This window comes from Peromyscus maniculatus, chromosome X (genome assembly GCF_049852395.1).
Source record: "Peromyscus maniculatus bairdii isolate BWxNUB_F1_BW_parent chromosome X, HU_Pman_BW_mat_3.1, whole genome shotgun sequence".
NCBI classification, from domain to species: Eukaryota; Metazoa; Chordata; class Mammalia; order Rodentia; family Cricetidae; genus Peromyscus; species Peromyscus maniculatus.
The window spans coordinates 27,619,738-27,632,037 of record NC_134875.1 but is presented as its reverse complement, the minus strand read 5'-3'; the positions used below and the strand labels follow the sequence as shown (position 1 = coordinate 27,632,037).

At 38.0% G+C, this 12,300-nt stretch overlaps 1 protein-coding gene across 17 annotated transcripts in view; it reads right to left on the bottom strand.

The window, feature by feature from the left end:
• Positions 1-6,620: 6,620 nt before the first annotated feature.
• The window catches only part of Smarca1 (SNF2 related chromatin remodeling ATPase 1), a 71,829-nt gene continuing 66,149 nt past the window's right edge, over positions 6,621-12,300 (bottom strand). For 12 of the 17 annotated variants that reach the window (XM_076561569.1, XM_076561567.1, XM_076561571.1 and 9 more), the window contains 2 exons: positions 8,441-8,551; positions 6,621-7,358 (listed from right to left, as the gene is read on the bottom strand). In XM_076561569.1, coding sequence (XP_076417684.1) covers positions 7,287-7,358; positions 8,441-8,551 — 183 coding nt within the window. In that variant the 3' untranslated portion in view covers positions 6,621-7,286. Of the gene's footprint in view, positions 7,359-8,409; positions 8,552-12,300 lie in introns of all 17 variants that reach the window. The other 5 variants (XM_076561579.1, XM_076561578.1, XM_076561574.1 and 2 more) reach the window with 2 other exon arrangements.

Sequence of the window (12,300 nt, the reverse complement as noted above, 5' to 3'; positions counted from 1 at the left end):
ATAGCAAGGCCAAACCCCTTCCTCCTGCAACACAATCCCAGGTTCCAGTCCCAGGGGTCAGATCCAATGCAGCTCCTCATTTCATAGCACTTACCTAGCACTGGCGGGGGGCGGGGGGGATATTACCACAGGGGAAAAAGTATGCCATGAAAATTATGCGTGTATAGTTTAGAGTGCTTTTTTAAAATACTACAAAACAATCTATTTTAAAGCCCAGGCATATTCAAAGGGCAGCAGATGTGTTTATTGTAGCTTATAAAATGAGCTTGTCAAAGGATAACCGGCTACAAGCCACAGCCCCAGAGAAGCTAGGTAACAAGGAGGGCCGTAAGAGGGATGCAGGGAGGGCCCCAGGAAGGGGAAACAGATGAGATCTCTTGAGTAAACTGGGGGTAGGGGGTAAAGGGGGTGGAATGGGGAATGGAAACATGAGGGATTGGGATGGTTGAGTTGGGGGAGGGATGGGGAAAGACAGCAATGAAAGAGATATCTTCATAGAGGGAGACATTATGGTGTTATGGAGAAACTTGGTGCCAGGAATCCACAAGGATGACCCCAGATTAGACTCCTAGCAATAGTGGAGAGGGTGCCTGAACTGGCCTTCTCCTATAATCAGATTGGTGACGACCCTAATTGTCATCATAGAGCCATCATCCAGTAACTGATGGAAGCAGATGCAGAGATCCACAGCCAAGCACTAGGCAGAGCTCCTGGAGTCCAGTTGAAGAGAGGGAGGAGAATTACATGAGCAACAGGTGTCAGATCATGATGGGGGAACCCACAGAGACAGCTGACCTGAGCTCGTGGGAGCTCACAGACTCTAGACCAAGCAGTTGGGGAGCCTTCATGGGACCAACCTAGGCCCTCTGCATGTGAACAACAGTTGTGTAGCTTGGTCTGTTTGTGGGGCCTAGCAGTGGTACCAGGATCTGTCCGTGGTACGTGAGCTGGCTTTTTGGAACCCATTCTCCAAGGTGGGATGCCTTGCTCAGCCTTAATGCAGGGCGGGGAGGAGCTTGATGCTGCCTCAACTTGGTATGCCATGCTTTGTTAACTCCAATGGGAGGCCTTACCCTTTGTGAAGAATGGATGGGGGTAGGGGTAGAAAGGAGTTGGAGGAGGGAACTGGAGGAGAGGAGGGAGAGGAAACTGTGGTTGGTATGTAAAATAAATTTTAAAAATTAATTTAAAAAAGCAAAAAAGTAAAGTAAAGGTGCTCGTTTTCTACTTGTGTAGTGACCAGAAGTCGTTGCCATCTCTCAGAAGACTCCAAACCATTGTTCTCAAGGACTCAAGTTCAATGAGTCTTACCAACACACACACACACACACACACACACACACACACACACACACACACACACCAGTAGGTAGTAAGAAATCTCATGCAGAGAATAGCGTTCTCACCACAAGTTATGAAGTTTGGGGCTGTGGGTGTAACTCAGTGGTAGAGCACTTGCTGAGCATGTACAAAGCCCTGGATTAAATCCTAGGTGTTGGGCTTATGTATCATAGCACCTCTTGTCATACTTTCTGTTACTCAATGTTCTAGTCACATGTGAACACATAATCAACCATGAGCTGTAGGAACTGACCCCATTACAGAATCTGAGCAGTCTAAACATGGTGACCACATTGATTCCAAAGGCACAACTTTAAAGATCCTCTCTGATACACTCTCTAGCTACCCTCTAAGCAGGAGAAGAGTACTGAAATGATTGGTAATATCTTTGGGCACTGAAGAAGAACAATTTGTAGTGTATAGAACCTTGAGAATATAAGCAACCCTATATAGATAGGATGGCTCTTTTCTGGGATGGTAGCTGTGACTACTTTTCTTGCTGGAACAGCAAATCCTGAAAGTTGATTTTTGGTTTAAAGGAAATACTCAACCACTCATCCTGTTTCAGTTTTGAGTTCCAAGTTGCCTCTCTCCTAAGCCCCCTTATGATAAAGACTAGATCAGTAGAGTGCTGAACTACGGTTTTGGGCTAATGTCCCACTTAGTAAAATATATGTGCTTCTTGTGTCACCCTTTGGGCACATGCATCCCATGTGGAATACAAATGGATGGTAGGACTAACGCAGAACTCAAATATTCCCTGGCTGATTATCACCATGATTTAACCCTTAACAACATCTGAAACTCATCTCCATCCATACCACATACTTGATCTAAGAAGAAAACAGCAAATATTTTCCCTGGCACTGAATTTGGAAAATAAGGTTACAGAGAATAGACAGCCATCATACGTGAATCACCGGTGCTGAAATTCTAGGATGTAATCTCCTGTGTGTAGCTGACAGGTGCTAGTTTTTGTGAAAACATGCAGTTTAGAAGTTAAGATTGGTTTGGCCATGACTTCAACCTGGAAAAGCAATAAGGTTCCATATAAGCTAACTATCTCTCACATAAATAAAATAAGTGTCTCTCACACATTGGTGTATTAGATCATAAGGTTCGTGTACTCAGGCAGCTAACTAGATGGCAAATTCAGGTTGTTCTTCTTGCTCTCCTTTAAACTATGCTCAGAGATAAGGAAAAACTGACAGTGTGATAAAATCCTGGGGTGTCATGGACTTTTACAGTCTTCTGAATCCTTTCCCCAGAATATGTTGGTTTCAATTTGGACATTGGACAACCCTTAATCTTCACATTTCTGAAGAGAAGACCAAGAAACAGCCTCTAGTGAACTGCAAAGACTATCCAGTTGACAACAGAGTCCTTATAATTTCTTCTTGACCAAGAATCTTGGCCGAGTGTCTAATGGTTATGGATTTCAAAGTCTAAGTGAAACCACTGAAGGGAGGTAGAGTGAGTTCAGTACCAAGATGGATTAAGCTCTGCATTTACTACATAGAAAAGGGAGATTGTTCATGGATTGAGATGAGGAAGAAACTTAGTGAAAGAATAAACAAGACCAAAGCAAGAAAGACAGTAAATAATGGCTGGGACCCAGAATGCTTTTGCTTTGAGAATTGGGTAGGCTTAGACATACTTAAAGACCCTTGATTAGCAAGCAGTAGCTGCAGGATATATTAAATGAGCAAAAATGTCTGTCCAGGGGATGTTTCAGTTTTAGAAGTGATGAGACAAACCAGAAAAGAATTAGGAAATGGAGAAAAAGAAGAAAGCTTGAGATCTTAGAAACCAAAAAAGACATATGAAAAGAGTAGGGGATATACTCAGAAAGATACACTCAGATATCAAACTTAATTGTAATTAATGGATACCATTTACTCAGTTGTAAACAATATAGCTAACACATGCCAGGAAGCAGCAGGTAGAATGCCATGGAAATCTTAGTAAAAGAAATACTAATGGTCATATTCTGGCAATGCTGATTGCTAATACCAAACTAAATGGCTACCACAAAACAAACAGAAATAACTAAGGTGCCAAAGTCACTGATTAGTAACATACCAAATAGTCTAGTAAAGATGGACCTTATGCAAAGACCTGTTCTCTTAGATATAGCAAGCAAGTTTTGTCTCCACTATTGAAGGAGATACATTAATTCAAAACTGTATTTATGATGTGAGTTAAACAGTGAGATGTCCAGTGTTTAGTATCAGCATACTATAGCTGTACAGAGACCCTCAAAAGTAGGCCACATCATTCACTAGTCTAGCATATTATTGAATTATAATATCTATGTGACAGGGAAAAAACAAAGATGCAAAAGGCAGGCCTTGGAGGAAATATGGAAAGCAAGGTTTAAAACCAATTTTAAAATTTAGGTTGGCTCTGACTATAATAGCCTGAATAATTTTTCCCAACAGAAAAGCAAATGATTAATCCACCAGATCAATAGATAAAAAAGGTCAGGTGTCACAATACTTCTGTGCTGTTTATACACCATACCACAGTAAGAAAGGCCAAGACCTGGTCCAATTACCTTAATGAACAACTAGCCTGGACACCAGCTTTGGCTTTTCCAAACCATTGGGTATCTTGTAACCCATACCTAGTAATATTATAGATATTGGTAATATGAGAAATTTTGTCAATGGAGGTAAATTAGCACCCAATATGATGTACCAGTCCCAATCCAGTCATACCACCTACTAACTTTTTCTCAGAGTACAGTGCTTATAAGAACAGATCTGTGATTCAGGATCTGGTCATTACTTTCCTTACTCTACCTTTTCATGAATTCACTAAGATCAAAGAAGATCAATGCATGTAAGATGTCTTATTGTGAATTTTCTCAGAAGTAAAGCCTAAGACAGCAATTCTGGCACACATAGTGGGTAATCCTAGCACAAGGGATGCTGAAAGAGTAGGGACATAAGTTGGAGGAAAGCCTGAGCTACACAACTAAACCCAGTAAAAGAAGTGGGAATATGAACAAGCAAAAGAAAAAGTTGACCTGAGAAAACATACACTGAGGAGTAGCAAAGTGGTAAGTGATCTGGTGGCAAGTTGAGGGGTTTTGGAGCTGGTAAAAACACATGGATAGAAAGCAATGTGGATTTAAGCACCAATCACAGGCCTGGACACCAGGCAGGGAATCTTAACTACTGCTAAGAGGAGAAACAATTAGGCCACAATTACAAACCTTTGACAAAACTTGGGGAAATGCCATTTTATTTTGATAATAGTGCATAATTCCACCAATTGAATAGAAGCTTTTCAAACCAAAACATTTATCATAGCAAGCAATGTAGCCACAAATATTCTACTCAATAAACTGTCTTACACAGAGGGTCTCAAAGGATAAATTTTTGTGAACATTTTTCATAGAAAAATTATGTAATCAGACTGTGCACCAAAGAGATACAAATAGTGACAATGAGAGGGTGATGACATAGCACCATCATTTGAATATAAGGAAATTAAGGCCCAAGATTAAGATGGATACTTTATGAGGGATTCTGTAGAATCCTTGCTGTTATTGGGAGGCCAAATCACCCCGTATCTTCAACACAGATTGAGTACAGGTTGAGTGAAGGTGACTCCTCAGAGTCCCAGTTTCTTTACCCCATTTCCCTGTTGCACACTTTCCAAACAGAGGATCAGGTTGGGCCAGATTTCAGTGCCATCAATTAGAATGGTGTTGCTAGAGAGCAGAGTGCGGAGTCATTATGCTCTTACAAAATTCCATACAAATATGCGGCATTCTGATCCTCTTCCTCTGGCCTTCAAGCAGCTGATGTGATAAACTGTCTATCATTTTTTTCTCTCTGCAACATGGCAGCCAGCTCTAGGGATATGATCCCATAATTCTAGATTTCTTGTTTGAAATGTTATTTCTTTCCTGGAATTTTTAAATCTTCTATGCCAGTTTAATTTCTCTGTAAAAATTTGGCAACCAAAAAGAGTCTCACAGTCAGACTTAGGGCATCTTGTACCCTCAAAATGACATCACTTACACTGTGCCATCATCCCATGATCACTGTATAGGTGGTCTTCTTAGAAGACTAGATTAGGTAATGCAACTGCCTATCTTTACATACAAAAGACGTGTTTCACCATCTATAGTGTGTGGTTTCCAGCTCTTACATAAAACCATTTCACAAGTTTCTAAGGATGACATCTCAAGATTTCATTGACAGTCTTCGAGAGCTGGATGGTACAACTCTTTGGTCCAAAGAAGAACCTTAAGAGTCATGCTATGCATCAAGGAAAGAGACTCATGAAAAGCTTGAGGAACTTACCTGCAAATTCTCTCCCTTATAGCAGACTCATAGAGCTCAGCCATTAACCACTTCCAGTTAACAGAGAAAGGATAAGAAGTAAAGACTTGAATTTCCAACTGTGCATGCTCCCACCCTTCATCTTCACTCTTCACACTACCCCCCCCAAAAAAAACACGTGTTTCTCTAGTGAAAAAAACTTGAGGGCATCAGTAAATTTCTTCCAGGTATCGTTTTTCTCCAGGTCCGGTGACTAATGGGAGCTTTTCAACTCACTTGAGTAGAAAATCCCAAAATCTGAGTTGAAGCTTAATAGCTCTAGATTGCAATTTGGGGGTCATAACCCAACTTAGTGAAGGCAGTAATGTAGGACATTCCATTTGTTCCTCTACATTTGCTTATTCTCTTGGAAATACACAGGGCTATGTGGCTAGTTGGGGACAATGTAATCTAAGTAGGTGTGATATGTGTCACTTCTGGACTAAAACAGTAAAGAACCTATATGAAATTCTCCATTCTCTTATCCTTTTCCTATAGTGACAGATGAAAATACTGCAGGCCCTAGACGATTAAATTATAAAACAGCAGAACTTCAGTCAGTGTAGAACCTTGAGTGACTGTGGAACAGATTCCCTCCCATACTATTTTTCTACCTAGATAGGATTTGTTGTGTGAGCAAGAAACAAATTGTTGGCGTTCAAAACTCCTGATGCTCTGAGGATGCTACCTGAGCATAACTGCATTCCTAATGAAAACAGCTTGTCTTCTTCTGCAATGCACAACACTCATTTCATCATCTCATAATTTCGTTTTAACTAAATCTATGTGTTACACCTAGAGTCCTCTGTGTTGGCTCTATGGAACAGAAGATCATGCACAAATCAGCAAGCAAAGTTTTAGCTTTCAACAAAAATACATAGTAGTGAGGAGTACAATTCAGTAAATACAATTGCTTTCTACTGCACAAAAAACAGGAAATAATTACATTTCTTATAGGCATTTCTTTATTATATTTTCCCACTTGCATATTTAGAGAATAATTTAAATGTAACGCATACTGACAGCAAGCACAGTATCAAATATTAGGCTTTTTTAATATCTTTCTTTTCTCACCCTTTATTTCTTTAGGAAAAAAATATTGAGATGACCTCAAAGAAACAATTATTATGCTAATCATAGGATGCAGTAACACATAGAAGCCAGACTCAGTAGAAAAGAAAGCAACAAAGAAATGAAAAGGTCTTTCTCCTCAAATCATTTTAATTCGTTTTTCCACAGCCATATAAATTTAAAGTCGGAAACAACAGTAATACAGCTATAGACTCTAGGTTCTCTTTCAAAGCAGCGGCATATAAAACATAGAAAAGCTAAAACCTCAGCACAAGCTTCAAAAAACAAGGACTGAGAAGAATTTGATGAAGACATGAAATGCACAAAATACAGTACACAAAATACTAGAAAGCATAAAATAGAAAGCTACACATTTTAGGTAGAAAGTATTGTAAAATATATAAAATAGGCAAGAAATCAAAACCAAAGAGATTTTTTTTCCTTAGAGTACCATGAATACACTGGAACTGGTAATTAGCATTTGAAGATGGGAACAAGAAAATAGCAGTTTCCCATTTAAAACTTTATTTCTAGGCTTTAGGATTTCACCTTCTTGACATCCTTCTTTCCAGAGCTCTCAGTAGCTGACTCTGCTTTTCTTTTCTGTGACTAAAATGGAAACAGATTTAATGTTCTGCTCCAATATGCACACTTTTAAATGGCCCAACAATGTTACATCTAGGATGTAAATGCATTAAAGAAATTTTAACATGAATATTCACTTCAGTGTTACACTCACAGTTAATGTTCTACATAGCCCAACAAACTATGTAACCCAATGTAAAATAACTTTTAAAGGTGTTTCTTTTTATGAAAAGACATAAAATATCCATCAAAAATAGTCATCAAGTATCTACTTACACATGGCTTATAAATGTACTCTTATCTTAAAGAACTACTTAATATTTAAATTTCTGGGGAAATTTTTATGTATGAGTGTTATTTTATAACCTTAAGATAGATGTTAACACACCATATTTCATATCTTCAATGATGCACATTTTCCCCTTTTAGCATCTCTGACATCAGGATGTATCTTACAACTGATAACAGATGATACTTGGCATCATATCTCTCAGTGGCACAAAAATGCTGTGTCTCACAACAGAAAGCATCTTAGATTTGATAAAATATGGTGGTCTACTTAGCACACTCAAACAGGATGATCTTCTAAAGAACATTTTGAATCATAGATATACACAGCAACCAGACAGGATTAAAATCACATTTTTATCCAGCAGTTAACTTATTGTCAAAAAAAAGCTTTCTTGTCTGATCAGGGTTCCCATTTACACACACAGTTCCACAAAGATCAAACGACTTATTTGATCAACTAAGAACTCCAGGTTTCAATCTCCACACCATCCCATCCCAACTCTAAACCTTCCCTACTCTCGTGGCGACCTAGCCTCAATTCATATGATCTCGCTTGCATTATGCTTCTGCTTAGATTTGTGAGGGATTTCTTAAATATGGAGTCCTGTAACAGGGAGTTTCTAACCACAAGTTCTTCAAACAAAAAGGAAATATGTTTGTGGTGTGATTTTTCTTCTGTCTAAAACCAATTAGCAGTTCATAAAACCCAGCTTGGTAACGGGTATCATTATGGCATTAAACACAGTATAAACGTTTGTAAAGATGTAAAAAAAGGGAAATCTACCTAAAAGTTAGGAAAATGCTGAAAATTTTACCATTGGAGTTTTAGTTGCCCGTTTCTTCTTTTCTGCTCTCTCTCTTTCCTCAATTTCCATATTTTCTTTTTCAATCAATGAAATTAAAGTGTTACAGCGTCTCTGGAATTCCTAAACAAAAGAATAAAGAACTTAATTTCTAAAACTTATTCGATCCTTTAAGATAAGATACTTCATTAACTGTATCATTTCTGTAGAAGAAAGTTTCCAAAATTTGTAGTTTTTTCTCCATCCCCTCACCAAACCAGTATTCTTTAGAACACCATTTGTTCTAGGGTACAGGGTTTTAATAGGAGGAGGGACTAAGTGTCATTCAATGGATGACAGGTTAAACAAGCTGCTGCTCCATTTTATTGTGGAACACTACACAACAATAAAGGGGAAGGAACAAATGATATACAAAACATCATGGAGTCCAGAGAATTATTCTGAGTGAAAAATCCAATCACAAAGTTTATGCCTAGTGTGCTTCCGCTTATATAATATGTTTTTGAGGCATGGTGCTAGACTGGAATTCACTGTGTAATCAGGCTAGCTTTGAATTTGCAGCAATCTTCCTGTCTCAGTCTCCTTAGTTCTAGGATATCGGGCATATGCCACCCTGCGTGGATATAGAACACCTTTAAAAGGACAGAATCACAGACGTGGAGAACAGGTCAATGGTTGCCAAATGCTACAGAGACTAGCAGAATGGGTGTGGCTAGAGATAGTGCAAGTGACTCTTGTGAAAACAGTGGTTCCACAAATCTTCAAATGGTAACACTACATCAGCCACACACACACACACACACACACACACACACACACACACACACACAATGCCTGTACAGATGATATCGCAACAAGTTCTATGGATTATAATAATGTGAATTTTCATATTGCAATGTTACACTATAGCTACTCAAGTTGTTACCACTGAGGAGAACTGTGTGAAGGGTGAATTTCATCTCCCTGTACATTACCTTATAACTTCCTGTTACTCCATAAATGCTTCAGAATAAATGTTAATGTAAATCAAACAAAGAATAAATGAATATTGTACGGCTAAAATAGGTTTTGGAAACATGGAGGTCATACAAATTAAAACAGATTTCCTTTTTTTTTCTTTTTCTTTTTGAGATATGTTTTATAATATATTTTTATAGGACAATTACATCATTTCCCTCTCCCTTTTCCTCCCTCTAAACCCTTCCATGTACCCCTCCTTGCTCTCTTTCAATCCATGACCTCTTTTTCACTGTTATTACATGCATACATACTCTTAATTATAACCTGCTCTTTGTTTTCAAGGCTGACCATTGGCACTGGAAAGCCAATTACTGTGCTCTTCCCCACCTCTCCCCCTTCGGCTTTTCTTGGATGCCTGTAGTTCTTTGTGTAGGATTGAGGCCTTGTTGGCTTTACCCTGTCCACTTTGTCATGTCCATTGTTGTTTTCCTTGTTCAGCTCATGGCTGTAACTTCCAACATTCCTAGGAGACACAGTCTCACAGAAAGCTCCCTGACCCTCTGGCTCTTACAATCTTGCTGCTCCCTCTTTTGCAATGTTCCCTGAGCCTTAGGTGTGAGAGTATTTTGTAGATGTAGCCACTGAGACTGGGCTCCCCAACTCTGCATTTTGGTTGGTTGCAGTTTGCTAAAACAGATTTCTTTTTTATAAGGCTTTATGGAACCTTCCAGCTCCTGATGCTCACCATGAACCACTAGGCAGGGATATAAGATGCAGCTGTTCCCAAAGCTTCTTAGCCAACAGAAGTCTCTTGCCACACATCTTATGGGATTTAAGTTCTGGGAATCAGGGCTGGACTTGCTAATTCAGAGTAAACACTATCTGAAAAGATTTTTGCATTAACCTTGCCACTACTATATTTTACTGCCAGCAAATCAATGCATTCAAACTATAAACAGATTTTATGAAGGTATGGTGAGCATTAAACATATAATTCATTAATATGGAAACTCATTTATTATTAACCCTTTACACTTTGCTGTATTTAAAGGTAAATAATGGATTAATGCCAAAGGATAAACAATGTTTAAATATATGATTTCTTTTCTGAGTAAGAAGAAATGCCTGACAAAACATGAAACAGTTAAACATTCAAATCAAAATATATCTTTCTGGCAATTAAAAACAAACTCAAGAAAAAGAAAAATGATCAAAGTATGAGAATAAAAACTCAGCATAATTTCAAAAAAAATTTAAGGATCTATTTTTATTTTATGTCTATGAGTGTTTGCTTGCATGTATGTTTGTACACAACATGTGTGCCTGATACACCAGAAGAGAGCACCAAATTCCTTGGAACTGGAATTATAGACAGTTATGAACCACCCTACCATGTGGGTTCTGAGAACTGGATCCAACTCCCCTGGAAGAACAGCCAGTGCTATTGTCCACTGTTTCAACTCTCCATCCCTGGTACAAGATTTTTTTTTTTAAGTTTCAAGAGCTGATCATGTAGTTCAGTGGTAAAGCACTTGTCCAACCTGTCTACAACATGTGTGCATGCATACACACATACAAAAACAATTTGATCTCTGAAACCAAGGCTTAAAGAACTGGGAGAAAAACAATGCCATTTCTACCATTTTCATAGTGTCCATGCTTTGTGCTTATATAGGTGTAGCATGTATACTTATTTCAGTAAGATGTAAATGAGAATGTTCATTCATTGATGTTGAATGGCAATGTTGCTTATTATAAACTAAGCTTTCTCCCCAAAATCCATCTATTAAAGCCCAAACTCTCATATTTAGAGGATCCAAGACGTTCAATGCCATCTTCTGACTATATTTAGAGAGGGGTGATTTATGGCAATAATTAAAGTTGAATGAGTCCAAAGAGGATAGGGTACTAATTCTCCCATCACCTCATCATGTGCAAAAGGTTGCCATCTATCCAACAGACTACCCTTGTTGGCACCTTAATCTTGGATTCCAGTCTCCAGAACAAGACAACAAAAAAGAAGTGTTGTCTATCCTATCAAGTCTGTGGTATTATGTGATAGCATTGAGCAGCAAACTAATGCACTACCTTTCAAAAAAAATGAATTGGAAATAGCAAAGAAATATTTTTTTAAATTTCACATCCTCTGTCTTAACAATCCCATTCTTAGACACTTATTATAATAAAGAGATATGTAAAATATTTCAAGAAAGTATTTAGAACACTGAAAGCAGGGAAATCCTAGAAACTTAATTTTGGGTACTTGGTAATAAGAGATACAGACACTAGAAGTAGCTGATGGAATGCTAACTAGTAGTTACTACCAGCTAGCTCTGAAAGTAGGATCAGTGGTGATTTTTTTCTTTTAAAAATGGGGTCTGTTTGTTCCGTAGAGGATGCATTTGTACCAAAGTTCGAAAGAGCTTTTGCCACAGCAACTCATGTAGCTAAACTAGTACCTAATATTTTCTTCTTTATACATATCTGTATTTCCAAATTTTCAAAATAAGCATTTAGGTCTTGAGAAATTTATAAAGTTGTAAGAAATGGCAAGTGTTTTTTTTGAAACACAGTTTTATCTTTCTAAGTAAGACCTAGAAAACTGACACACAACACAGGAAATGTTGAATCGGATATATTATCAACTATCCAAACATTTTCTACTCTCTAATTCAAGCCACCAAAGAAACAGAAAATAAAAGAGAACCTAGCCAGAATGATATTGAACATTAACAAATTTGTGTTTTCCAATTAAAAACAATCTTATGTAGCACCAGTTTCTTGGTGACGTCCATAATTACCGAAGGTTAAATAAACTGATAACAATAACACTGTAATTTTCATTACTTACCAAAGTAATGGTGATACGTTTAATATGCAGACCAAATATTCTTCATAGTTTTATTCAATAA